The sequence below is a fragment of the Gavia stellata genome, chromosome 34 (assembly GCF_030936135.1).
Source record: "Gavia stellata isolate bGavSte3 chromosome 34, bGavSte3.hap2, whole genome shotgun sequence".
NCBI lineage: Eukaryota > Metazoa > Chordata > Aves > Gaviiformes > Gaviidae > Gavia > Gavia stellata.
Window position 1 is genome coordinate 3169272 of NC_082627.1, and position 27461 is coordinate 3196732.

General features: G+C 52.3%; 2 protein-coding genes across 2 annotated transcripts in view; one reads left to right on the plus strand and one right to left on the minus strand.

Moving 5' to 3' along the window:
- The first annotated feature begins 14997 nt into the window (after positions 1-14997).
- Positions 14998-16011, plus strand: LOC132320274 (olfactory receptor 14A16-like). The gene has a single exon (XM_059832548.1). The coding sequence runs from the start codon at positions 15022-15024 to the stop codon at positions 16009-16011; it is 990 nt and encodes a 329-aa protein (XP_059688531.1). The 5' UTR covers positions 14998-15021.
- Positions 16012-23793: 7782 nt separating this feature from the next.
- Positions 23794-27461, minus strand: part of LOC132320275 (scavenger receptor cysteine-rich type 1 protein M130-like) — a 114516-nt gene continuing 110848 nt past the window's right edge. Inside the window, 2 exon segments of the mRNA XM_059832549.1 lie at positions 23794-23862; positions 24233-24577. Of these exon segments, the coding sequence (XP_059688532.1) occupies positions 23794-23862; positions 24233-24577 (414 nt within the window).

Here is a 27461-nt window from a genome sequence, read left to right on the forward strand (position 1 = left end):
TATCCTGTACTTTTCAATGAGTGCAGGTCCTGTATGACCTGATTCCCAGTTCCTAAGTCAGTTGGGTATTTTTGAACATAGATTTCTGTTAGTAGTAAAGAGGGGTAGGCCATATGGGCAGTATACTTAAATGGGATGCTTGTTTACTGGCAATTGTCTGATCCACTTTTACGCAGTTCCTGTGATCAGAGCAGTATTTTGATAAAATAATTGGGCCAAACTGGCAGAGATCTGGATCCAGGTAACACTATTTGTCTTCAGAAAACCTGCTGTGATCCTTCAGCAGGACAGCAGCACCCTGGATTTCCAAGTGCTCATCTGTGCAAAAGAGGACTTCACAGATTGCCTTTCTTGGGAAGACTGGCTCCTTGCAAGCATTTTTGCCAAGTAGGCAAGTTCTTATGGGCCCCACTGCCCTCTGCATCTGTCACGCATATCCCATTCAACCGGTTTGATCGTTCGATCTCTAGGACCAAAAGCTCGTGAGTAACGCTAATGATCCAGGCCATTTGCTAGCACATATTTCCTTCGTGTTGTCCTTTGTAGTAACACGAACTAGTCTTGAAAGAGTCAGGCTGTGCTCTGCCTGTTGTGACAAACTACTCAGCCCTTCCCACCGTCTGTCTTCAACCAAAAAGGTTTGTCAGCACACACAAAATGTTCTTGTCAGGGTGGCTTCTGCATCCGTGCCCCTCTGCTGCCTGCTGGCAGGAGCCTGCTGCAAGTTCTGGAAAGCACCAAATGCTGCTTTTTGTCACTCCTGTCACTGAACTTGACCCTGTCCTTAAAAGATGAAGAGTGGTAGTGACCATGTGAGGCACGTAGATGTAGGTCAACCTCACTGCTCGTTGTGAAGTTCCTGTGAGGTTCAGTGTGATTGAGGATTAGCTGGCTTAGTGTTACAGTGGTACTTCCCACCTTCATCATCACTTGCATTAAACTCGCATTTCTTTCTCTTACCTGTGCTGTCCCACCTCGACTCAAGTTGCTGTCGTGTTAGAGGAACCATGACTCCTCATGAGCCATCTGCACACATGCCTTGAATGCTGACGTGCTGGAGCTTCAGTGCACAGGGCCCTTGAGACACTTGGGGATTGGGCCAGCAGAAACCTCCTCAAGTTTTACAAGGAGAAGGGGCAGAGTGGGACAGGACTGGACTCTGACCAGGAGGCCCTGGGCATTATGAGGGATGCCATATGAGCCACTGGGAAAGGCTCACCATGAATATAGGCAGCTCCTGCATACGGAGCTGCATTGTAGCATGAACACCCAGACACCGGGAGTCATCATCCCCCTTGACCCAGCACTGGTGTGACCACACCTGTAACTGTGGGGCTTTCCATTCTGAAGAGTGGGAAGGAACAGGAGAGTGTCCAGAGGATGCCTGCAAAGGTGGGTTTAACATGAAGCATATGTCCTGTGTGGAGAGGCTGAAGGACCTGGGCTTCCATGCCCTGGTGATGTGGAGGCTCGTGCGGGAGTAAGAGAGTAGCCTGAAATTTGGAGTTTCAGGTGGTTTCAGGGTGTTTTCAGAGATGATGGAGCTTTCCTCTGCAGTGGGAAACCACATGAGAAAGGAAAAGCATGACAAAGTGCAGCTTGGGAGGTTGAGGCTGGACAGGAAGAGAAAGAGATGTGCCTTGAAGGGTAGTGCTGTGATGCCAGAGGTCACGCAGAGGGAGCCTGGATCAGCGCAATGCTTTGTGTTTCAAGGCACAGGCAGGGAGGAAGAAGAGATATCAGAAAAGGCAGGGAGATGCCACGGTGGGTGCAAGGTGAGGACCTAAGTTTGGTGTCCACAGCCTGCAGGTCTTTGTCCCCTTGGCTATGGCAGCTGGCTCTGCTACAAGGGCCTGAGAGCAGACATGTTAGTCTCATGGAACTGGGGCCTCCTTACTTCCTTGCACCCCCCAGGGAGGCTGGGAGGTGTGGTACCTTCTCTCAGCATTGCCCACCCCACATCACACTGCTCCAGGAAGAGCCCTGAGCTCTTTGGTGAGGGACAGGATCCCCCTTCACAGGGCTGACCGCTTGCCATGATAAAACAGATCAAGATTTACTCAGCGTCATATCCCCCTGCACAGTGGCTCTGCCTACCTGTCATCACAGCCTTCGATTTTCTACTCAAACAAATGCATGGGGAGGTTTGGTCTGTAATGGCCCTCAGAGGGGCCAATTAATGCTCCAAGATGCTTTGGCTTTTGCTTCTGACTTTAACTCCTTGAGAGCTTGTTCAATCTCCTCTCAGTATCTGAGGCTCATGGACTCAGCACCAAATACCCCATGGGGCTCCTTAAGGTGCAGAAAGCCCTAAGGAGGCACATCTCTTCCATAAATTTCTTCAGGGCTTCCAGAGTTGTACAGCTAATTGGAAAGGTCTCAGGAGTCTAATTAAAGTGGAAGATTTCAATCAGAACTCAATTAAAAAGCAAGTTTGGTTTTTTTTTTTTACTTTTAAAGGGGATAAATTATTTTTAAATCTACAGAAGAAGTGATAGCAGCTTTCTCCAATTGATATTGATGCAGAAGGTCTCCTAAGGAGGTCTGGAGAGGCAGCAGCAGCCGTCTCCTCGAGGTCCCGCACTGTCTGGGCACCTTTCCTCCCCACCTCCCCAGCCCCACCATTTCTCTCAGGGGCCGCCTGGCACTTGCATTCTTTTCCTACATCAGACTTCCACAATGAAGTCTGCAGCTGAGTGTTACAGCTCCTTTGCACCAATTCCCACCCGATTTACCCTGAGACTTGCCTGTAAATTGACAGAGGATTCTTATTAATTTTGAACAAACAGAAGTAAAGGGTGAAAAAAATAAATGAAAAGACCCAATGGACTCCTCAACTGTATGCCAAGTCCAAGCCTCCAATAAGGTCCACCTTCTTCAAGAACGACCATAAAAGAAATATGTTTGGCAGACAGATAAGAAATTATAAATATACACACAATTAGTGAGTTGGCTAAAGGGACAGTTTGGCAGATTCAATCAACTTTGCCTTATTCTTGGCCAAATTTCCATCCCAGAGCCTTGTCAACAACTCAGGTCTCTAGAGATCTCCCTGCCCATCCACCTGTGGTCACATCTACCTGGCTGCCTGTGCCTCCAGATCCCATGCCCACCTCCAGCAAATGAATTTGGGGTGCTTTGTGGGAACATTTTACAGTCAATGTTCAAAGCATTCCTGAGTTAGGAGTGAGAAAGAAATGAACCTGTGTGGCATCAGGTGCTTGTTAACATCGTCACACTTAGCAAAAGCCTTCCTAGAAGATGGTCTCTCCTGGTAGTCCCTCTGCAAGCATGCCGAAATTGAGATGCAACACTAAACTCCTTACAGTTGCTGCACACTAACAAGCTCCCAGGGGAAAGTCACTGAGTGCGGAGGGCCATGGCAGGAACCAAGAGCCCTGGAGGTTTAGTAGGGCCTGCCGAGGGCTGTGGGTGATGAAGGTGCTTCAGGAAATTGAAGTGTGCCTCCCTGGGGGCTGATTGACACGCGGAAACGAACTTCACAACTCAAAGAGTTATAAAGCAGGCATGTTTATTGCGGCACCGAGTGCAAGGGGATTTCTCCACAAAGCTTGCACACAGGGTTAAAATCATGACAGGTATTTAAAACAGTTAACAAAGTTAGTTATGCCTACTGGTTCTACCCCTTAATTAACTATTGGTTAATACTTTTCTTACTTCATCTTAAAGTTACAGTTCTCTTTGAATTCACCACACATGCTCAGAGAGTAGGGTGCTAAATTGGGTTGGGGCTTTTCTAGCTAGGAGGTGTGTTTTTTAGTATTAAAACGAGATTATAATGAGACAAGTTAATTCTAGGGCATTATGTTGGCAGTCTATTCTATTTTTCTACGATTCGTCCTTGTGCTAATCATTATTGCTAGTTAGCAGAGAGTCAGTGGAGACAGTCTTTATCTCTAATATGTCTAAGTTCCGGGTGCAGTTGTTACAAAGAATCTTCTCTACATTTTTCTTCCTTACTTTTAACCCTTGTTTCTCAAGATGCCCTGTAACACCTGTGTGGCATCAGGTGCTCGTTAACATCATCACACTTAGCAAAAGCCTTCCTCGAAGATGGTCTCTCCTGGTAGTCCCTCTGCAAGCGTGCTGAAATTGAGATGCAAGACTAAACTCCTTACAGTTGCTGCACACTAACAAGCTCCCAGGGGAGACTCAGTGAGCGCGGAGGGCCATGGCAGGAATCAAGAGCCCTGGAGGTTTAGTAGGGCCTGCCGAGGGCTGTGGGTGATGAAGGTGCTTCAGGAAATTGAAGCGTGTCTCCCTGGGGGCTGATTAGAGCAGAAAACCAGAGGCAGCAATCTCAGGATGACAAAGAAAGGAGACAGAGGTGTCCTATATCAGTTAGCCCCTTGGATGTGCCCTGTCAAGCCAAGGGGGCCCGTGCTCATCCCCAGCCCATCACAGTGATGATGCTTTTGGTCTTCAGCAGCTGAGGTTTCCCTCTGGTCTCAACAAGGGCTGATACAGGCAGAGTGCCTACCCACCCTTGCCCCTCAGACGTGGCACTGTGCAGCTCACCTTAAGCCTTTGCCTGTACCCTAAGCCTAGTACCTAAGCTGGAGCTCTCATCTTTAGCCCTTCCCTCAACACGAATGCCAAAGCAGAAACACTCAGCACATGCCTGCAGCCTAAACCCAAACCCAACTCCCTAGCCCAGTCTCCAACTCAGAGAAACGTATTGGAGAGGCCAAGATTAGTGGGAGCCTGGGCTGCAGGGATCATACCCTGGTGGGATTCATGATCTGAAGGGATATATGCCAGGGGAAAAATATAGTCAAGACCCTAAACCTTGGGAAAGAAACATTCAGTTGTTTAAGTAACTGGTAAATGGGACACATGTGCCTGACAGTCAACAAGTCCAAGTGCAAGGCCCTGCACCTGGGTCGGGGCAAAGCCCAGTATCAATACAGACTCGTTGATGACTGGATTGAGAGCAACCTGTGGAGAAGGACTTGGGCACACTGGTGCGTGATAAATTGGACAAGAGCTGGCAATGTGCACTTGCAGCTCAGAAAGCCAATCATACCCTGGGCTGTATCAAAAGAAGCATGGCCAGCCAGTGGAGGGAGGGGATTCTCCCTCTCTACTCCAATCTCATACTACTTCATCTGAAACAGTGTGTCTGGTTCTAGGGGCCTCAGCACAATAAAGACATGGAGCTGTTGGAGCGGGTCAAGAGCAGCATCACAAAAAATGATTTGAGGGCTGGAAGACCTCTCCTATGAAGAAAAGCTGTGAGCGTTAGAATTCACAGAATCACAGAATCACTAAGGTTGGAAAAGACCTGTAAGATCATCAAGTCCAACCATCAACTAACACCACCATGCCCACTAAACCATGTCCCACAATGCCTCGTCCACATGTTCCTTGAACATCTCCAGGGATGGTGACTCCACCACCTCCCTGGGCAGCCTGTTCCAGTGTTTCACCACTCTCTCAGTAAAGAAATTTTTCCTAATATCCAGCCTGAGCCTCCCCTGGCGCAACTTGAGGCCATTTCCTCTTGTCCTGTCACTCATCACTTGGGAGAAGAGACCAACACCCACCTCTCTGCAACCCCCTTTCAGGTAGTTGTAGAGAGTGATGAGGTCTCCCCTCAGCCTCCTCTTCTCCAGACTGAACAACCCCAGCTCCCTCAGCTGCTCCTCATCAGACTTGTGCTCCAGACCCCTCACCAGCTTCGTCGCCCTTCTCTGGACACACTCCAGCACCTCTATGTCCTTCTTGTAGTGAGGGGCCCAAAACTGAACACAGGATTTGAGGTGTGGCTGCACCAGTGCTGCATACAGGGGCACGATCACCTCTCTACTCCTCCTGGCCACACTGCTTCTGATACAGGCCAGGATGTCGGTGGCCTTCTTGGCCACCTGGGCACACTGCTGGCTCATCTTCAGCCAGCTGTCAATCAACACCCCCAGGTCCTTTTCCACCGGGCAGCTTTCCAGCCACTCGTCCACAAGCCTCTAGAGTTGCATGGCGTTGTGACCCAAGTGCCGGACCCGGCACTTGGCCTTGTTGAACCTCATATAATTGGCCTCAGCCCATCGATCCAGCCTGTCCAGATCCCTCTGCAGAGCCTTCCTACCCTCAAGCAGATCAACATTCCCTCCCAACTTGGTGTCGACTGCAAACTTGCTGAGGGAGCACTCAATCCCCTCATCCAGATTATCGATAAATATATTATACAAGACCGGCCCCAAAACTGAGCCCTGGGGGACTCCGCTTGTGACTGGTTGCCAACTGGATTTCACTCCATTCACCACAACTCTCTGGGCTCAGCTGTCCAGCCAGTTTTTAACCCAGCGAAGAGTGCGCCTGCCTAAGCCATGAGTCACCAGCTTCTCCAGGAGAATACTCTGGGAGACAGTGTCGAAAGCTTTACTAAAGTCCAGGAATTGTTCAGCCTAAGGACAAAAAGGCTCCAAGGAGGCCTTACTGCAGCCTTCCAATATATGAAGGAGTCTTATAAGAGAGAGTGATATTTTAGCAGGGCCAGTAATGACAGGGGCAATGGTTTTAAACTGAAAGAGGGTAGATTTAGATGGGACATACGGAAGACATTTTTCATAATGAGGGTGGTGAGACACTGGAAAAGGATGCCCAGAGAAGTTGTGAATGCCCCATCACTGGCAGTGCTCAAGGTCAGTTCGGACGGGACTTTGAGCAATCCGACCTAGTTAAAGATGTCCCTGAAAAGAAGGGATTGGACTAGGTGATCTTTAAAGGTCCCTTCAAACCCAAACCATTCTGTGAGACTATGATTGCAGATGTGGCCACACCAGTGCTGAGTCGAGGGTGGCCACGCTCCTCCTAACACTGCCCCGTATGCAGCTGGCCTTATTCATGCTGAGCCTTTCCCAGTGGCTCATAGGGCATCCCTCATAACGCCCAGGCCCTTCTGGTCAGAGTCCAGGCCGTCCAGTGCCACTTTGCCCCTTCACCCCTTCTCCTTGTAAAACTTGAGGAGGTTTCTGTTGGCCAAATCCCCAAGTGTCTCAAGGTCCCTGTGCACTGAAGCTCCAGCACATCTGCCTTTAAGGTACGTATGCAGACACCTCATACTGAGTTGTGGTTCCTCCAGCACAACAACTTGAGCAGATGTAGGACAGTACAGGTAAGAAAAAGGGGTTACAAGTGTAATGGAAGGGGTGATGAATGGAAGTTCCACTGTAACAATCTCAGAAACACCATGGCAAGAACAAAGCATCCGAATGCAGGGCCAATGAGGACACCTTATACAGGCACAGGGCCTAGGAGACCTCCGGGTAAGGTGAACTTTATAATCAATGGAAATGAAGTAAATACAGAGAATGGAGAAGGCAAAACTCACAAAAGGAGAGGTGGAAGTCGGTGGGGCCACGTAAGACCATGCCTGACAGCCAGGAGGTGTTGGCCACCGTGGCCAGGGCCCCACTGATCCATGGCCCAGCTGCCAGCTGCAGGCAGGATCTGGCCCTCCTCAGGGCTGCACAGAGCAGCAGTCTGCAGCCAGGCACGTGGTGATGAGAGGACATCACAGGCAGGAGTGAGCACTCTGCTCCTGTGAGAGAAGCAAAGCAGGAGAATTGCAGGATGCAGCAGCAGATGGAAACGGCCCTGTCCCCTGTCAGGACAGTAGCCTAGGCAGGGTGGTGGAGCTACAGCAGGACAAGTGTCCCAGGAAGAGGTACCTGGGGGTGTGGAGATGCCCATCAACAACCACCAGCACAATAGTGGAGAGGTTTGCAGCCAGGGTCATGGTGTGGGTCATCAGGAAGAGCAGGAGGAGAGGAACCTGCAGCCCAGGGTGACTGCTGCATCCCAGGAGAACAGATGTTTCATCCAGGCCGTGCAAAGGCATCCTGCATGCTGTGGGGTGTTTCACAGTCATGTGCAATAGTTGCATGGGAGCCTCACTATGGAGGCAGCCCAGGAAGCAGGAACCAGGTGGGGAGCTGGAGCTACATTTTCTGATAGTGCTTACACAGCCCAGAATAGTACAGTAGGGAGTGAGAGCTGGCCCTTACACCAACTACCACTGTGAAGTAGAGGACCTACTGTGGGTGTGTTTGGGGCCTGGATGGTGTCACCTGTTGTCCTGAGACCTGTGTGGACACTCTGGTTATGGCCTCATTGAAGAGGAGCCCAAGCACCCCCCAGCACTCTGTGGATATCCAGAGGAGTGAGGGTGACAGGAATGGGCAGCCCTGAAGCATGTCTTCAAGTCCTAGAGGTGTTTCTTTCCAAAGAGCGGCAGGGCATGAGGTAGAGACATTTGTGTGTAGAAGTGTGCCAGGGAACTCTGCCTCTGTGTAGGAGAGTGGCCTGATCGTGCAGTGGCAGGCAGAGCACCCAGCCCAGGGGTGCAGAAGTCAGGAGACTCAGACCAGAAGTGTCTACAGGAGAGCATCCTGCCAGCACTCAGTTTGGGAGATGCTTTAGCAGGGCTTCCTAAGGGCTGATACAAAGAAGACAGTTCCTGGTGGCACAAGGTCAGTGCTTACCTTCATGCCTACCTTCCCTCTCCCCTACAGCCACTGTTACAGAGGCTGTTGGTCACCTGGGAGTGGCTCTCAGGGAGGCAAGAGTTGACTCTGGAAGGAACAGAAGGTGCTGATGGTGAGAAGGGCGATGAAGCTGTGGTTGGGTTGAGAGCAGGTGGAGCAAGAGCCAGCAATGGCTGTTGGCTAAAAGAAGCAAGTCCCCAGAGAAGATGGGTGGCATCTGGAACTTGAGCTGGTTGCCCACCAGATGATCTATCCCCACCTGTGAGCGAGATGAGGGTGCTGATGCAGGGGGAAGCACCATGGGAAGAGGACTGTCAAATCCTGCCACTTCTCTTTTCCTCCAGGAATGGACCCAGCTTGATGAGAGGCTTGAGGTGGCCTCTCGTGACCTTCTGGAGCCAATATCTGAGACAGAGCCATAGGCACTTGGAACCATGGGTACGTGAGCTCTTCTGCAGAGGGTCTGTGTCAGGTGGCTGCAGTGAACTGCAGATGGTGGGGTCTAAATTCCCAAGAGAGGAGTGCAAGGCAAATGCCAGCATCAGATTTAGCAGCAATGAGACGTGGCATTAGAACTGAAGGAAGGGGAAGCTTGTTGAGAATTGGCTGTGCCATGGAGGGACTTATGTTAAGGCACCTAAACTGAGCCAAGGTACCTTAAGCCTGGCATTGTTCCTCTGAAGCTAAGAGAGAAGAATTTCATTCTTCAAGGCACTGGGAGTCTCATCCTTGCTGACACTGAAGAAGACTTTCCCTCTCCCCTCGTACAGGCAGGCTCTTGGTCCACCTCTCTCCACAGGGCTCATGAAAGTAGGACCTTTTTTGCAGGCAGCGTTGGCAGCCCAGCCCAATCCTCTGGCACAATCCAGCACAGCACAAGTCTCCACCCATGGACTTATTCCTGATCTCCCATGTTCACCGTGGATGGTATCACCCTGCGCTTGTCTAAACTGGGCCCAGATCCCTTCTCACTTCAACCCATTTCTCCATTTCCCAGTGCATGCAGGGAGTGGAGAGTGGGGGCTGACGCAGCCCGGTGCTCCCTCCATTTCCTCACAAGTCTTCCAGGAACAATGTACCCATGTCTTTGCACTTCCAGCTGACGTATCACTTTGTGACCAGCTGGCACACAGAGATGGTCCTCCCACATCCAGAGATCCATTTTGATCACGGCACTTTGTGTGCAAAGGGTTCCCGTTAGGGGGAGGTGAAGAATGTGGAACGTGTGATGGGAGTAGTTGCCCACATGAAGTGTACCCACCTGTCTCAGCGTCCTTCCGTAACTGTAAGGTGCAGCCGTTGCTGGGAGGGGCCTCCCTGGTTCAATCTCTGGTCACACCTAGAGCCCTGCTCCAGATGTGCCCCAGCTGTGGTGCATTTGGCAGAGCTACGTCCATCACCCGGGGTTCATCTTGGGGCTGCTGGGCTGTGGGGAAGCAAGTGCCCCTGGCAGCTCACAGCGTGAGCTCTGGGTGTGCAGGAGCGTGTCCAAGTGCCGATGGGAGCCCCTCCTCCTGCATGGGGCCAGACTGGGAGGATGAGGGGCCCATGAGCAGCCATGGCTCAGCAGACCCCACCACCCATCAGGCACGTGAACTGAAGAGGGGTTTAGCAGGTGGGTGGGACAAGACAGTCTCCAGAGATCCTTCCCAAGCCCAGCTATTGCCTGATTCTGTGATTCGGCGAGTGATCTGTTTTGATCCAGTGCACCTGAAGGAATTTTCTTTTCCTGCATAATATTGACACTCACTCTTGGCTCTAGTTGAGATCTGACTCACATTTCAACTCCAAATGAACTTGCTTTTATTTTTCTTTCTGTCAAAAACGAAGGCAATTTTTCCTTTCACGCTTGGCTTTAGTGACTCCATGACACCTTGTTGGCCTTTTTCTGGCACAACATGCCTTGCCTCCAGAGACTGCTCCCCTGACTGAAGTAGGAGCTGGGGGTCCTCATTGCTGCCCACCTGATGCTGGTGGCAGCTGGAAAATGGTAACCTGATCAACCTGAGCAGGTATGGGGTGGAAAGCCAAGCCTGGCAAGGACTTAGAGCCTGCTTTGCCAAGTTGAACCCAGCTGCTCCTCCACGAGTTCCTAAGCTCTTGCAGCAGTGAGACCTATGGTTGGCAGGCCCTGTGGGTCTCGTGCTGCCGGTGGGAAGCAGGAAGCCAGTCAACCTCCTCCAGCCCAGCAGTGTCTCCAGCAGAAGACCCAGGTCTGTCTTAGGCACTCACTCTACCCAGCACTGGCATCCCTATGGCCATGGTCCTGCCTGTTGCACGCACCCAAACATTGGTGTCCCAGATGTTGGCAGCCCTGCTCCAGCTGCTGGAACACAGACCTGGGTGTGGGACTCCCCAGGTGGGTCAATGGCAGAGCCTTCCAGGATGACCTTGCCGACTGAGGATGGGGGTTTCCACGTCTGGGGTTCATTTGGGAATTGTTCAAGACTCTCCATGGGATGTCTAGGAAAGAACAACAAGCAGGGAGAAACTGCATTTCCCAAAACCCTGTGGGATGAGGAGGTGCTCTGCTCTTTGTATGGATGGGGTGCCAGCCACTGCAGTGGGACTCATGGGGGACTTGGCTATCTGAATACCTGCTGAAAGGGGACCCATAGCGAGGTACTCGCCACCCAGGACCTTTCTGGAGCTCCTTGATGAGATCTTTGTGACCAGGGTGACTGAGGAGGCAGTGAGATGAGGTGTCTTGTAGGACTTCCTACTTACCACCAAGGAAGAGATGGTCTGGGCTATAAAAGTCAGGGATGAGAAGGTCGAGCTGAGGCTCCTGAGAGAAGAGAAGGCAACAAAGAGCAGGATTTCAGGAGAGCAGGCTCTGGCCTGCTGAGGGACCTGCTTGGAAGAATCCAATGGGATACAGCCCTGCAGAGCAGAGGGGTACAGAGACCTCTTTGATGGTCAAAGATCTCCTCTTCAAGACCAAGAATGGTCCACCTGGACCTGCAGGAAGTCAAACAAAGCTGGCAGGAGACTGGCATGGCTGAGAAAGGAGCTCCTGCCTCAAACCAAGCGTGAGAGGAAGCACAGGGAAGGTGGAAGCTGGCTGCCCTCCAGCCTCAATGGTTCTGTGATTCTGTGCTGGAGGGAGACATTTGTGTGGGTGTGTGCTTGTCTGTGCGTGGGGGAACTGGGGGTATGAGGGGAACCTGGGGCCAGATCCCAGGTAGATGGAGGATCTAAGACCAGCTCCTGGAGGGATCCGTATTTTGTGAGTGTCTACATAGGTATACATTTCCACTAACATAGCCTAACCCACAAACAGCCCAATCCTCATTTACCTTTTCTCCCCAAGTCCCAGGTTCACTGCCTTTGTACCCTCCTTTGGTGTTTCAGAGACGGTTGCCACGGTAATTCCTACGTGGGTCAGCAACTAAACTCGTATCTCCTTGTACTGTCTGTAGTGCCCTGCAACACCTCATGCTATCATATTGTGAGAGACATCCCCATGAGGGTGAGCCATCTGCACCCAAACATGAAGAGCTGACCAAATGGAGCTTGAGTCCAGGGGGACCTTGGGAAACTCTGGGATTTGACCGACAGAAATGCCTGGAAGTTTTGCAAGAAGGTGTGACCAGTCCTGCCCTGGGGGGAAGAATAACCCCAGACATCAGTGCCAGCTGGGACCTGATGTGCTGAGCAGTGACCCTGAGGAGAAGGGCCTGGGCACCATGAGGGACGCCCAGCGAGCCAGTGGCGCATGCTCACTATGACCAAGGCCAGCTGTAGATGGGGCTGCATTAGGAGGAGCGTGGCCACCCAGACAGGTTGAGTTACCATCCCTGTTTACTCAGCAGCGGTGTGGCTCAACACACAAAGGCGTGTCGCAGTGTGCAGCTCCCCATTTTGGAGAAGAGAGGTAGAACTGGAGAGTGTCCAGAGGACGTCTGCCAAGATGGAGTTAAGGGCCTAGTGCACATGCGCTTTGTGGACAGGCTGAGGGACCCAGGCTTCTTTGGCCTGGTGGTGGGGAGGCTCCGGGTGCTCAGGGAATAGCCTCAAACTGGTACAAGAGGGCACCCAGAGCGAGTCTGAACCAGCCCATGGCATTGTCTGTCAAGGAACAGCCAGGGAGGATGGGGAGATGTCAGGAAGGGTGGTGAGATATTGGGGTGAAATTGAAAAGCGGATTGGGTGTCAACAGTCTTCAAAGGAAGAGGTGCAGGGGTGGGGCACGGCAGGGCAGCCTGTGGTGTAGATGGCTGAGGACAGTGGCAATGCTGAAAGCCCCCAACAGAGATGACCTCTTCATCACCATGATTATGGCTATTGTCTCTGCAACCAAGGTCTACCAGAAGACACCTTAACCTTATTCAGGATGACCTCATTACCTCCTTGCCCCAACCAGGAGGGTCATGCCGTAGTCTTGCACTTGGCATTGCACATCCCCACATCAAACTGCCCCAGGAAGAGCCCAGAGCAATGTGTGAGGGACAGGATCTCCTTACGCAGAGGCTTCTTTTCAGGGCTTGTCTGTTTGCCTTAATGTAACACATCATTATTTACTCATCATCAGAGTCACCTTTACTTCACCTTTACCTACCTGCCATCACTCCCTCCAGTTTTCTGCTTTAACAAGCCCCTGGGGAGGCTTTGTTGGTAACGATCCTCCGTGGGACCCATTAACACTCCAAGAAACTCTGGAGTTTACATCAGACTTTGACTTCTTGAGAGGTTTCTTCATCTTCTTCTTAGTGTCTGAGGTTCATGGACTCGGCCCCAAAACCCACCAGAGGGGTCATTAAAATGTCTTGGGCTGGTCCTCTGCTGCTGAGCTGGGCCAGGCTCCTGGGATGGAGAGAGCTCATGGCAAGCAGGCAGTGCTGCAGAGAGACAGCTCTGCCCAGGAGCAGCTCCTCTGCAAAGCATGGCAGGGCTGAGGGCACTGCCCACAGGCACCGAGAAGAGACGAGCAAGGCAGAGTGAGGTTGAAGACAACTGGGAGTGGGAGGACTCTGAGAGCTCACTGGGGGAGAAATCTTCACAGCCCTTGACACGGTAAGTCTCTGGCTGCACGGCAATGCAGCTGCAGATCCTGCAGGGATCTCGTAAAGCTGTCATAGCCCAAAACCTGTGGGATGTTTCTCCGGTGTAGAGGAGGAGGACATGGTCCAGATCAGGGATTCTCTGCTGCACCATCAGAGGGACAGGGCATGACGGCTGCCTTCTCCTGGGGAGGGCTGCAGGGGTGTGAGTGCGGGTGTGCATCCAGGCGTGCCCAGGGCTGTCCTTCCGAGCAGGGTCCCTGCACCCCGGGGCACTGTGCGCTGGAGCAGGGACTCTTCCACCTGCCAGGGTCAGCACTCAGCCTGCCCGGGGAGCTCCCCACAGTGCTGTGGGGAGAAGCTGTGGGTGGAAGGAGTGACCCGCAGCAGGGCAGGGCAGGGCAGGGTCCTTCTGCTGTTGAGACGCTGCTGCGTGGGTCAGGTTTGCTCACAGCTCCAGATCACCTCAACACATTTCCCAGGGCACTTTTCCAGAAGCACCTCAAGGCAGGGGCTACCTGGGAGTGAAGGTGCTTTCTAGGGTCTTTGCTTTCAGTTTCCTGTGCTGGTGGTGAAAATGGTGATGGAGCTGTAAGGTTTGCCCCAGAGTAGGAGACTTGTACAGCATTACAGTGCTTCATCTACAGCTCTTCAAAGAACCTTGTCAAGCCCCTTCACCCCCCTCAGCCTGCAGAACACCCAAACATCACCTTTGTGTCCTCCTCAGTATAGATCTGATCTGCACTGTAGGACCTGCCATCACGGAGATGCCCTGGGCAGTGCCCTGCTGCCAGGAGGTGTCTGCAGGGCAGAGCTGAGCACACAGCGGGTGGGATGGGGTCTGTGAGTGCTGGCAGGGAGGAGAGGTGGGGACAGCTTCCAGCAGGGACAGCTGCTGCAGGCAGGTGCCTTCCCCAGAGCAATCCCTTGGTCTCCTCTCCTGCCCAGTAGAGCCTCTGCCATCAAGGGAGTGGGATCTCAGGCTGAGCCACCTGCTTAGCAGCCTGACCCTCGAGGAGGAGAAACTTGCAAGTGCAGCTGCGTCCATGGGAGCAAAGCCTTTCAGCCCACCCTAACCTGTGGGTCTGGACAATGCAGTGTGGAGGGCTCGGGAGCGAGCTGGCTCTGCTCACGTTACTACAATTTTAGGACATGCAGGAGATTCCTTGAGGTTCTCCTGCAGGAATATGCTGAAGTGGATTACAGATGAGGGGAATAGTGACTTTCAGAAGCTGTCACCCCCTTTCCCAGGTCTCCCCTGCTGTGGAGGAGGGATAACTCCTTGGGAGCCCACAGGCAGAGCTCTGCTCCTCAGGGCACCCTTGGCCAGCATAAACCAGAGCTCCAGGCAGGGAGAGGCAAGAAGATTGTGAAAAAAAAGAGGGAGGCACTGTGTGTTTTCAGGGGTTGGGTTTTGAAAGGCAGAAAATGGGAAGAGATTTGCTCAGAGCTGTCCTAACTTGTGAGTGTGCTTTCCTCCTTTGGCAGTGCCTTGTGAACAAAGGGTTCAGATGTCCAACAGCAGCTCCATCATGGAGTTCCTCCTCCTGGCATTGGCAGACACACGAGAGCTGCAGCTCTTGCACTTCTGGCTCTTCCTGGGCATCTACCTGGCTGCCCTCCTGGGCAATGGCCTCATCATCACCACCATAGCCTGCGACCACCACCTCCACACCCCCATGTTCTTCTTCCTCCTCAATCTCTCTCTCCTCGATCTGGGCTGCATCTCCACCACTGTGCCCAAATCCATGGCCAATTCTCTGTGGGGCACCAGGGCCATCTCCTATGGGGGATGTGCTGCTCAGGTCTTTCTGTTTCTATTTTTTATATCATCAGAATATTATGTCCTCACAGTCATGGCCTATGACCGCTACGTTGCCATCTGCAAACCCCTGCACTACGGGACCCTCCTGGGCAGCAGAGCTTGTGTCCACATGGCAGCAGCTGCCTGGGGCAGTGGGTTTCTCTATGCTCTGCTGCACACGGCCAATACCTTTTCACTACCCCTCTGCCAGGGTAATGTCCTGGACCAGTTCTTCTGTGAACTTCCCCAGATCCTCAAGCTCTCCTGCTCAGAATCCTACCTCAGGGAAGCTGGGCTTCTTACATTAAGTTCTTTTTTAGCTTTTGGATGTTTTGTTTTCATTGTGCTGTCCTATGTGCAGATCTTCAGGGCTGTACTGAGGATCCCTTCTGAGCAGGGTCGGCACAAAGCCTTTTCCACCTGCCTCCCTCACTTGGTTGTGGTCTCCCTGTTTATCAGCACTTCATTTTTTGCCTACCTGAAGCCCCCCTCCATCTCCTCCCCATCCCTGGACCTGGTGCTGGCAGTTCTGTACTCGGTGGTGCCTCCAGCACTGAACCCCCTCATCTACAGTGTGAGGAACAAGGAAATCATAGAAGCCTTGTGGAAAGTATTTGAATATGATCGAGTTCAGATTAATAAGGTGCCCGTTATCCCACTAGGGGTCCCACTGTATCTCAGAAAAAGCCAGGACTAATTTTTCCTCATATGTGTCTTTATTTTTCCTTTGCGTTAGGGTTTGGATTTTGCTTTTTGGTTTTTTTGTTTGTTTGTTTTTTAACTGTGATAGTATTAGTCTTAGCCTTCTACTTGTTTTTTCTTGACCCAAGTACCTCATGTACCTGTGGATCCAGGCTCTCTCTTTAGATAAACTCAATAAAGAAAGCAGTTGAAAAATATTTGTCTCAGTTCCTATCTCCCACATCTCCTCTGGACCTGGGGGAGCAGCCCCAGCGTGCAGGAGGGGTTCAGGAGGCGAATGCCCAGCTGCCCCATGGAGGAGCAACCCCGATGGTCACTGGGGCTGCCTCTCACTGTCTTGAGGGCACTGCCTCTCGGCTGCCTTTGAGTCCGGGCTGCTGCTTCCCTGGAGCCACGAACATGGCCAGCAGCAGAACACGGCTTTTCCAGTGCTGGTCTCCCCTCACTTCCACGCTGTCCTGCTGTGTCCTTGCCATTGTGTCACCCCTAAGGTCTCGTGTAACTTGTGACAGTCCTTTTGTCTCTACAGGGGCATCCCTGTGGCTTGAAGGCATGGACAGGCCATGGGAACCACTGTGTCAGAGCTGGCCTCTCTTCTAGCACCACCATAACCAAAAGGGCTCCTGAGGACAGGGCCAGAAGGCTGGCCAGCCCTTCCAAATCTGGTGTCAGGAATAGACCCAAGAAGCTGCTCTCTCAAAAGGACTTTAGCTCTTCTGGGTTCTTGATGGATTCTGAGGGACAAGCTCAGAGTGCCAGGGGGATCTGTTTGTGACCAAGGGCTGGATGAAGACCTCCCTTCTTGGTTGCACATGTCAACTCAGAGAGGAACGGGTCTTTGACTTATCTGCCAGGCACTGTCCCACCTGCAGTGGGGCTGATAGCAGATGCCATCCCGGAGCAGAATCGGGAGCTGCCAGGAGAAGTCAGGGCATCTCCAGGGACAGTGTGTGAGTCTGGGTGGGCAGTGAGTGGCACCTCATAGAACGAGTGACAATCCAAGGAGGAGTCTCGCAGAGGAAATGTGAACCTGAGGAGACCATAGGTTGACAAGGGCTCTGCAATGCCAGGAGAGGCTGTGAGGAGCCAGAAGGCAAAGGGATGTGCGACTAGACAGTGGTTCTTCACACTCTGATGGAAAGCCTGTGGGCTGGATCTAGTGCAGCCCTCCCCTGCCCTTAGTGCCATTGGAGACGCCCCATTGTCCTACCAAGCACTGTCCTTGGCTACTGAGATGACAGGGAAGATGGAAAGGGGCTCAGAAGCAGTGACCTCCTCTGGCTGGGTCTGCTTCGCACCCTGAGCAGCATGGCCAGTGCAGGGTCACCCCATGGCCCCAGGGCACCACAGCCCCCCCACTCTGCAGAGCAGCACTGCCAGCTTGGGGCCCTGCAGGGAGCATGGTGAGGGAACCAGGAACAGCCAGCCAGGCCAGCGCAGATGTGCTCACCTGGGGAAAGGCTCTCTGGAGAGCAGGGATAACTCTGGAGAAGAGCAAGGGAGCATTTCTGGACTTGAAGGAAGGAACCAGTGAGAAAGAGAAACCTCTTTCTGCAGGCACCCACTCAGGGCAGGGTGCTCTCTCCCCTGGCCAGGACTCCTGTGGTGGTTTGGGGAGAGGGGCTGACACCGGAGTGCATGTTCATTCTGTGGTGGGGATCTTCTGGACTTGAGAGCAGGAGTCCTGCAGTTTCATTAACCTCCATTTCCTCATGCCATGGTGAGCCTCCAGCCCGGGGGCTGATGGGGAGGCTGAGACCCCCCTCTGCCCCCCAGCAGCTGCTGTGCCCTTCAGAGGGGCTGGGGCTGTGGGCTTAATGCCCAGAGCTCTGCAGCACCCTGTGGTGGGCACTGCTGTGGGGCCAGCCCAGACTGGGCTGGGGAGCAGGCAAGGGAGGTGGGAAGGGGTGGGGAGGGGCTGGGCTGGGCTGGAAAGTGCCCAGGAGATGACAGCACCAGTATTTTCTTAGACATTTGACCATGCAGGGCGGGGACATGCTCCAGTGGGTGTGTGGTGCAGAGCCCGATCTCCTGGTAGGGAGCCAAGACATGCAGGTGCAGGAGAAAGGAGCCTGGTCTGTGCCCTTGGTGGCATGGAGGGACTGAGAAGGTGCTCCAGGGCATTCATCACGCCCCAGCCTCTCCCATCGGCCATTTCCAGCACTGGTCACTCACCCAGTTATTGGTGGTTTTGCTCTGTGGCCATCTCCTTCCTGCTGTTGGTCTTGGTGCCTGTGTTCGGGAAACGGCCAGCCCTGCCCCAGCCTCCTGCCTTGCCCAGACCTTGGCAGACCCCAGAGCAGGGCTGTCTGGGAGCCCTTGTATGGGACACGGCAGGGTCTTGGCCGGGGCTGGGCACTGGTGGGCTACAAAAGAAGGAGAGCTCGTGAGGATGGACATGGAGGTCTGGCGTGGGGATTTGTGGTGGAGGATGTTTCCCCACCCCATACATACACCATCCTGTGCAGCGTCTGATGATGGGGGCCCTGGGAGCACGTGTTGGGCAGTTGAGCTGCGCTGGTGCAGGGATGGGAGCCACCACACAAAGATTAGGAGGTGGAAGCAGGGACAGGCTAGGAAGGAGGAATTTAGAAATGTGGCCTGAGCATGCGGACATGTGTTTAGGAAAGCTAAAGCTCAGCTGGAGCTGATGGGGAGTGCAGGCAGCATCGAGAGCAAAATGGAGAGCTTCAGTCCCTGTGTTTGCAGTAAAAGGCTGAACAGGGAAGATGAATGATGGGGGGGTGTGTCATACCAGCAGACCCAGACGGGGCTGAGGGACTCAATGCCTTCAGTGCCTTAAACATTGGTAACAAGGTCTGCCAGGGCTCTGCTCAGTGAAAGGGCTCAAGGAGGAGGAGAGCACGTATTGGCAGGAACCTCACGAAAACCCACAAGGACAAGTGCCAGTTTCTGCCCCTGCAGGGGACTCAGCCTGACGATGGCACAGGCTGGGGGCTGCCTGGCTGGGGACCAGCTCTGGAGGAAGGGTCTCAGTGGGCAGGGAGCTGGACAGGAGGCAGCCACGTGCCCTGGCAGCAAGGGAGGCCAGCAGGGCCCTGGGCTGTGTGACCAGGAGTGTGGCCAGAAGATGGAGGGGAGGGACTCCCCTCCTCTGTTTGGCACTTGTGAGACCACATCCAGACCACTGTGTCCGGTTTTGGGAACCCCAGGACTGCAAAGGGGCCGGCAAGCTGGAGTGGGTTTAGCGAAGGGTCCCGAAGATGGTCCGGGGGTGGGATCATTTTCCCTGTGAGGAAAGGCTGATGAAGCTGGCCTTGTTCAGCCTGGAGAAGGGATGGCTGAGGAGCACCTCACAGCAAGCGGGGGACTCACCTTTTTCACCATGAGGCAAGCACTGGTCACCCTGAGAGACTGTGAAGTCCTCTGTCCTTGCAGGTTTTCAAGACTCAGATGGTCCAGGCCCTGAGAAACCAGGTCTGACCTACACCTGACCCCGCTTTGAGCAGAGTGTTTTTCTATAGACCTCCCAAGGTCTACTCTGAACAAATCTGGCCACCCAAACCCAGGTTTTTTCACTGAAGTTGGCCACCCTGCTTCCCCCTGTCAGCTGAGAGAGCCTGCCACCTTGGTGAGCGACTCATTTTGTGCAAAAAGTGAGGAGTGGCATGGATGCTCCTGTGTGGAGAGGCTTTTTAGCACAGTGGGAACTCCGACAGACATAGAAATAACATTTTTTATGCTGCAGGCCTGATTGAGATAGAAATGTTCAGAAAACATCAATCAAAATGAAACAAAGAACAAATGAGGAAAGATCTAAAACAAAGATCTTTTTAATGGAATTTTCAGGTGTTTTTAAATTCTTTGTGATTATTTCCTCCTAGTTTAGCTTTGTTTTGTTTGATATACAAGTCTTTGGAGGACTTAATGAACATTTCTTTTAATTACTATTTTGAAAGAAAAAAGGGTTTCCAGAACTGGGGTGGGATGTAGCTACAGGGACAGAGATGTCTTAAGTTACAGGGACAGAGATGGCTGGTGCCAGTGCAGGTGTCCTGGGACCCTCTGCCTGGCCTCTGTCAGCAGCTCTCAAGGGGCTCTGGTCTCCTGCAGGAGACCTCCTGTCCTGTGTAACAGTGACCAGCCATAGGGAACCACCTCAGATACACTGGGACCTCTACAAGCGTCCCTCAGTGTCCATGGTGAGACAACAGAGCTCTGCCTGGAACTGCTTGCAGTTTTTCAAAAGAGCGCCTTTTCACCAGCCGAGACGACTCAGTATTTTTTTATAAAATGACAATGTTTTCCCACCATGTAAGAATGGGAATTTCCAGGAAGAGTATTAATTGCAGGAGAAGAAACCTTGACTTGCCCCGTACTTGCTTTGCCAGTTCTTTGTCCATGATCCTCTGTATTTAATCTCTTGAATCTTTCCACCTGTCCTGACAAAATGGCCAGGTCTAAAGGCGACTTCTCGGCAGGCAATCTGGACCTATGCCCCTTCCCATTGCTCTCCAGTTTTCCCCTCCCCTTACTCCTTGCTCAGCCAGATCTCTTCAACTACCGAGGTGCTGCTTTGAGCTTCAGGGAGTTAGCAGCCTGCCCTTGTCTTTCAGCAGGCTAACTATCTCTTCAGCCAACTCCTTCATTCTCTCTATATCTATCATTTCCCATCTTTCTCGCTAAAACATTTCCAGTGAGTTTATCCCTTTTGGATGACGACCCTCACTGGAGGAGGTTCACCAGGTTGAAGAAGCCCGTGTCCCTCAGCCTTCCCACCCAGGGCACATGGTTTAGGCCCCAACCTTCAAAACCAGGAAATTCAACCTGAACTCAAGCAAACGGATTTCTGCATCACGGGTGCATGAGGCTGTCACCGGCTGCCCGGAGAGGCTGTGGAGTGTCCATTCATGGAGATACTCAAAACCAGCCTGGACACGGTCCTGGGCAACCTGCTCTAGCTGAGTCCCCTTAGGCAGGGGGATTGTACTAGATGATCTCCAAAGGTCCTTTTCAATCTACATGATTCTGTGAGGACATGAAAGTCCAGCAAAAGGCTTTATGTCTAGGGTAGCTGCTGGTGAGGTCACTTCTGCTTGAGAACCCAGTAGGCCAGCAGCAGCCCAATGTCTGGCATGTTGAATGTGAGGTCTGTGCTGGTTTTGGCTGGGGTAGAGTTAATTTTCTTCATAGTAGCTAGTATGGGGCTGTGTTTTGGATTTGGGCTGGAAACAGTGTTGATAGCACAGGGGTTTTAGTAACTGCTGAGCAGTGCTTACACAGTCAAGGCCTTTTCTGCTCCTCATACCACCCCACCAGTGAGGAGGCTGGGGGTGCACAAGAAGTTGGGAGGGGACACAGCTGGGACAGCTGACCCCAACTGACCAAAGGGATATTCGATACCATATGATGTCATGCTCAGCAATTAAAGCTGGGGGAAGAAGAAGGAAGGAGGGGACATTCGGAGTGATGGCATTTGTCTTCCCAAGCAACCGTTATGCGTGATGGAGCCCTGCTTTCCTGGGGATGGCTGAACACCTGCCTGCGGACGGTAAGTGGTGAAGGAATTCCTTGCTTTGCTTTGCTTGCCTGCACGGCTTTTGCTTTCCCTATTAAACTGTCTTTATCTCAACCCATGAGTTTTCTCACTTTTACTCTTCTGATTCTCTACCCCATCCCACCTGGGGGGAGAGAATGAGCGGCTGTGTGGTGCTTAGTTGCCAGCTGGGCTTCAACCACGACAGGTCACTGCTGCTGTAGTCCCAGGTACCTGCACAGCTGGCGCACGCTTTGGATGCTCTTTTGGAGTTCACCCCTGTCTCTGCAGGTGGCAGGCCAACCCCAGGCTCAAGGCTGGGTTCAGTGCCTATGAGGTCATTCCTTCAGGAGTACCGGACAGGCCAGCAGCAGGCACCTGGATTGGATGTTAATTTTGCGGCCAGTGCTGCCAGAAGCTCTGATAGGCCAGAAGCAGGCGGACCACTTGGACATTGATTTGGAGGTCACTGCTGCCTGAGTGCCTGATAGGCCAGCACCAGTCTCATGGATGAGCTAGGTGCTTGTGAGGTCACTTCTGACTGAGTCTGTGACAGACCAGCAGCAGACATATGGCCTGAATGCCACTTACGAGGGTGCTGCTGCCTGAGAACCTGAGAGACCATGAGCAAGCTCGTAGGTGTGTCAAGTCATGTGTTGCAGAGTACCACTTAGGCCAGCCGAGGGTTGGTGACTAGGCTTGGTACTTGTGAGGTCACTTCTGCCTGAGTATGTAACATGACGGCTGTTACAGGTTGCTTATGGCGTCACTGATGCTTGGGCACTTGATTGGCCAGCAGAAGGCTCATGACTGGCATCTGTGTTTGTGAAGTCATTCCTTTCTGAAGTCCAGGATCAGGCTGGTGGCTGTGTTAGGTGCCTGTGAGGTCTCTTCTTCTGGAACCTTCCCTGGACTCTTCCACAGGTGGTGGGACACCTGCACTAGTGCTCCCAAGCCTTCAGCCAGCTTTTGCCTTCTCAGCAGTGAAATGTCTCGGCATTTCTTTTCTTTGGGTTGGGGTTTCTGGGCTCACTGGAGAGACATCCAGCAGAGCCAAGATGCCTGGGCCCCTAACCCCAGTCCTGGGTCGGGGTGGGGATGGGGGGTGTTGAACCCACCATACTGTGTGGTCCCCATCACTGCCTGGTGGGCTTGTATCCCCCATCCTGCTGAAGCCACTGTATTTCCTGCAGCAGCAAGAGCCATTTCCCATTGCCCCTTATGTGGTCCTGTAGAGCTCAACCCCTGGACAAGATCTCCACTGGGACACAGGGGCCTCCTTTCTCTTTAGTCCCACCCATGGACACCATGACCTGGACCTCAGATAAACACCCAAGGGTGCCTAAGTGTGGTAGCAGTGTGACCACTGCATGGGGAAAGATGTTGGTAGGAGGCATGTAGGATGCACCCAAACCCTCGCCCGCTGGAGAAGAGACTTTTGGTTGTTCAAGGCTCTGCTTGCAAGGATCCCATGGGAGACAGCAGTGGAAGCCATGGGGCCAGGAGAGCTGACAGACCAGCTGCTCAATGCATGGTAGGAAGTTCAGGGAAGATAGAGACATGGATTTTCTACCCTGGATGGAGACGTTGTCCAAGTCTTGGCATGTGTGGCATTAGGAAAGCTGAAGCATAGCTAGAGGTCAAAATTGTTAAAGGGGGAAGTAATGAACAAAGAAAAAAGCTCTTGCACTTTGGGGGAAAAAAAACAGGTGAAGGAAAATGGGGACCCACTGGTCACTGGAGGAACATCAAGGTAGAGAGCACAGAAGCAAACTGGGCTCACATGTGTCTGGGAGCAGACGGGATGCACTCAAGGTTGCCAGGGAAGCTGGGCGATGTCAAGGTGGGATTGTTCTCCAACAGGGTGGAAAGATCACGATGACGGGGAGGTTTCTGATGACTGGGAAAAATCCGATGTCACACCCACCTTCAAGCAAGGCAGGAATCAGGTGCCAGGCTAACCCAGCAACTTGTTGACATGGGGCTGGTCCCTTTCATTGGCCCTCCTCTCCGGTTTCCCATGCTGTCTCCTCTCTGAGTGACCTGGATCCCTCCAGTTCCCCGCCTTTGGCCCTTCTGAACCACCTAGCATAATCTTGGTGTGCTCCCACAGTCCTCTTCAAACACCCCCAAACAAGCTTTATACATTCCCACAAACCTCGTTCAATATCCCACAAGGAGTTTGCTCTTTACAGAAGACTGAGGATCATTTTATCCCTTTGTGACAAGGTTACAGACTCTCTCTTGAGCCTCTCCTAGGTTAAACCAGGGGAGGATCCTTCAGTGCCCATCTACCAGTGACCCAAGAGCTCTGGTCTCTGTTAGCTGCTGCTTGAGATTCTGGATTCGCTATTGAGGGGGATCTCGACATGCTGCAGAATGGGACTTTCAGGAGCATGCTGAAATCCAGCCAAGGCAGGGGCAGAGTCCTGCACATTGGGGTGGAGTAAACCCAAAAGCCCCGTGCAAAAAGCCAGCTAGGGGCTGAGTGGTCAGAGAACAGCTTTGCAGAAGAGGCCATGGGGCTCTTGGTGAGGAAGCTGAAGAGGCGTCAGCTGTGTGCCCTGGTGGAAAAGGCTCCCAGCAATGGACTAAAATCACAGAAGAAGTGGTCAATTGCCTTGGCACCACAGAACTTCAACTGAGATAAGAGGAAGGTGAGTGCCACATATAGCAGCAATCCCCCCAGCCAAGGCCCAGCTGCCAACTGGAGACTCACCCTCCAGGTCATGATGCTTGCGTAGAGCAGAGGCTGGCCTATGGCCAAGTACCGATCATAGGACATGGCCGCCAGCAGGTAACACTCAGTACCTGCAAAACTAGAAAAGAAGTGGAACTGAGCCATGCAGCCGGGAGCAGAGATGGTCTTGTCCCCAGTCAGGAAGCTGGCCAGCAGCCAGGGCAGGATGGTGGAGCTGTAGCAGGTCTCCAAGCAGGAGAGATTGCCCAGGAAGAAGTACATGGGGGTGTGCAGGTGCTGATCTGCCATCACCAGCACAACGATGAGGATGTTCCCAAAGACAGTTGCAGTGTAGATGATGAGCAAGAGGACGAAGAGCAGTGTCTGGAGGGAGGGGTGTGCTGGTTTTGGCTGGGATAGAGTTAACTTTCTTCGTAGCAGCTAGTATGGGGCTGTGTTTTCGATTTGGGCTGGAAACAGTGTTGATAAAGCAGGGATGTTTTAGTTACTGCTGAGCAGGGCTCACACAGAGTCAAGGCCTTTTCTGCTCCTCACACCACCCCACCAGTGAGTGGGCTGGGGGTGCATGGGAAGTTGGGAGGGGACACAGCTGGGACAGCTGACCCCAACTGACCAAAGGGATATTCCAGACCTTATGACGTCATGCTCAGCACATAAAGCTGGGGGAGGAAGAAGGAAAGGTGGGACATTCGGAGTAATGGCATTTGTCTTTCCAAGCAATCGTTACATGTGATGGAACCCTGCTTTCCTGCAGATAGCTGAACACCTGCCTGCCGACGGGAAGTGGTGAATAAATTCCTTCTTTCGCTTTGCTTCTTTGCGCAGCTTTTGCTCTACCTATTAAACTGCCTTTATCTCAACCCACGAGTTTTCTTACTTCTACTCTTACGATTCTCTCCCCCATCCCACCTGGGAGTGAGTGAGCGAGCTGCTGTGTGGTGCTTAGTTGCTGGCTGGGACTAAACCATGACAGTTCTTTTTGGTGCCCATCGTGGGGCACAAAGGGTTTGAGATAATAACAGATTCAACAGAACTTCTATCTGTTAAAAGTTACAGGTCAACATTAGTTTATTTGGTCTGCACCATGATCTTTTCTTTGCTGTACTTGTTAAAGATTGCTGTGCGCTTTTTCAGTTTGCTGTGCTCTGCAGTAATTAGTGATGTTTTGCCTGGGAGATTTGTTTTTAAAACACTGACCTTGAGCTGGGTAATCTGGTGTTTGGTCTCTGCGCTGAATCCGTTATTGTACTTCGGGTACCATCTCATGGATGTATTTAACAATTGTGCTCCTTCCTCTGAGAGTTGTTTTGTGGAAGAAATACAGAACAGCACCCTTGCTTCCTCCTTCTGTGATGTTGTCTCCCTCGTTACAATGGCTTCTCAGTACCTTGAACATCCGTGGGTAGTTAAAATACTTCTATTGGTATTCCTTAGACATATTGCTTCAGTTTTCTCTAAGGTCAACAAGCAATTTAGGAATATGAGCCAGGCTCCGCGAGAGTATGGTCATGGGTGGCACGGCATGTGGGAGAATATGGGCAGGTATCCAGAGAACTTCTCACCTCCAATGATCTGGACTTTCTCCCCTGAACAACTACAGGATCCTGATGAAGTAGCAGACTGTTTGAAAAAAAATGCTGTGACTACTCCAGAGATGCACAACTTACCACGCTGTGCTGGGCCCTGGCCAGTATCTACCAAACACTGCTCGATACTATGCAGCACCCCCAGGAAGAAGAGAGGGGAAATAAACCAGGCACTGTATCAGTCGCCCCTATAACTAAAAAGAAACAGTGGAAGCGGAAGTCAGCTCGTTCAGTAAGGGATGAAGAAGCTTCTCCTAAGAGGGATCAGGAGGAAGAATCAGAAGAGGCAGCCTGTTCTGTGGTAGAGCAATCACAAGAACAGGAGGAGGAAGAGACTGAGATAATCAATGAGACAGAAACCACCCGCTCCCTATCCCTGAGTGAGCTGTGAGATATGCAAAAAGATATTAGCCATCAACCAGGTGAACTAATTCTCAGCTGGTTGCTTCGATGCTGGGATATTGGGGCCAGTAGTCAGGAATTAGAGGGTAAGGAAGCCCGGCAGCTGGGATCCCTTGCTAAGGATAAGGCCATTGACAAAGGGATTGGAAAAAAGGCAGGAGTCCTCAGTCTTTGGCAGCGACTCCTATCAAGTGTGAAGGACAGGTATCCCTTCAAGGAAGAACTTGCAAATTCTCGAAGGAAATGGACCAACATTGAGGGGGGCATCCAGTATCTGAAGGAATTAGCTGTGTTGGAGGTGATCTATAATGACCAGGCATCCAAAGACCTGGATGAAATCCAGCGCACAAGGTCCATGTGGCGGAAGTTTATACGAAGTGCAGCGACGTCATGCACCCACACCCTGGCGATAATGAGCTGGACAGACACTGAGGCACCAACTAGAGATGAACTGGCCAGACAACTCCGAGAATACGAAGATAATCTTGCTCCCTCCATGTGTGCTTGTGTCTCGGCTGTGGACAGACACAGACTGACCCAAAACATGTTTGAGCAAGCTGAGAAGGGTAGGATTTCCTCATCCACTCCAACCAAAGCCTCAGCTATTAAGAGTCAGCCTTTTCCTGCTCAAGGGAAAGGGTACCGGTGGCGCACACCACGTGCAACCCTGTGGTTCTTCCTGCGTGACCAGGGGGAGGACATGAGGAAGTGGGATGGTCAACCTCCCTGGAGACTAGAAGCTTGGGTGCAGGAACTGCAAGGGAAAACAACAGCCAAAAAGCATCCACCCAGGACAATTACTGCTCCAGTGTCTGTTGGGCAGAGTAGAAGGGCTGACTGTACCTTTGATCCTGAGGAAGGAACTTCTGTTTTGAACTTACAAAAACTAAGTAATGAAGACTCAGACCAGGAGTAGAGGGACCATGCCTTTGGTCAGGCGGAGGAAAGGGACAATCGGGTTTACTGGACTGTGTGGATTCGGCGGCCTGACACATCAGCCCCACGGGAGTAGAAAGCTCTAGTGGACACCCGTGCACAGTGTACTCTAATTCCATCAGATTACAAGGGGGCAGAATCCATCTGTATTTCTGGAGTGACAGGGGGATCCCAAGAACTGTCTGTGTTGGAGGCTGAAGTGAGCCTAACTGGGAATGAGTGGCAAAAGCACCCTATTGTGACTGGTCCAGAGGCTCCATGCATCCTTGGCATAGGCTATCTCAGGAGAGGGTACTTCAGAGACCCAAAAGGGTACCGCTGGG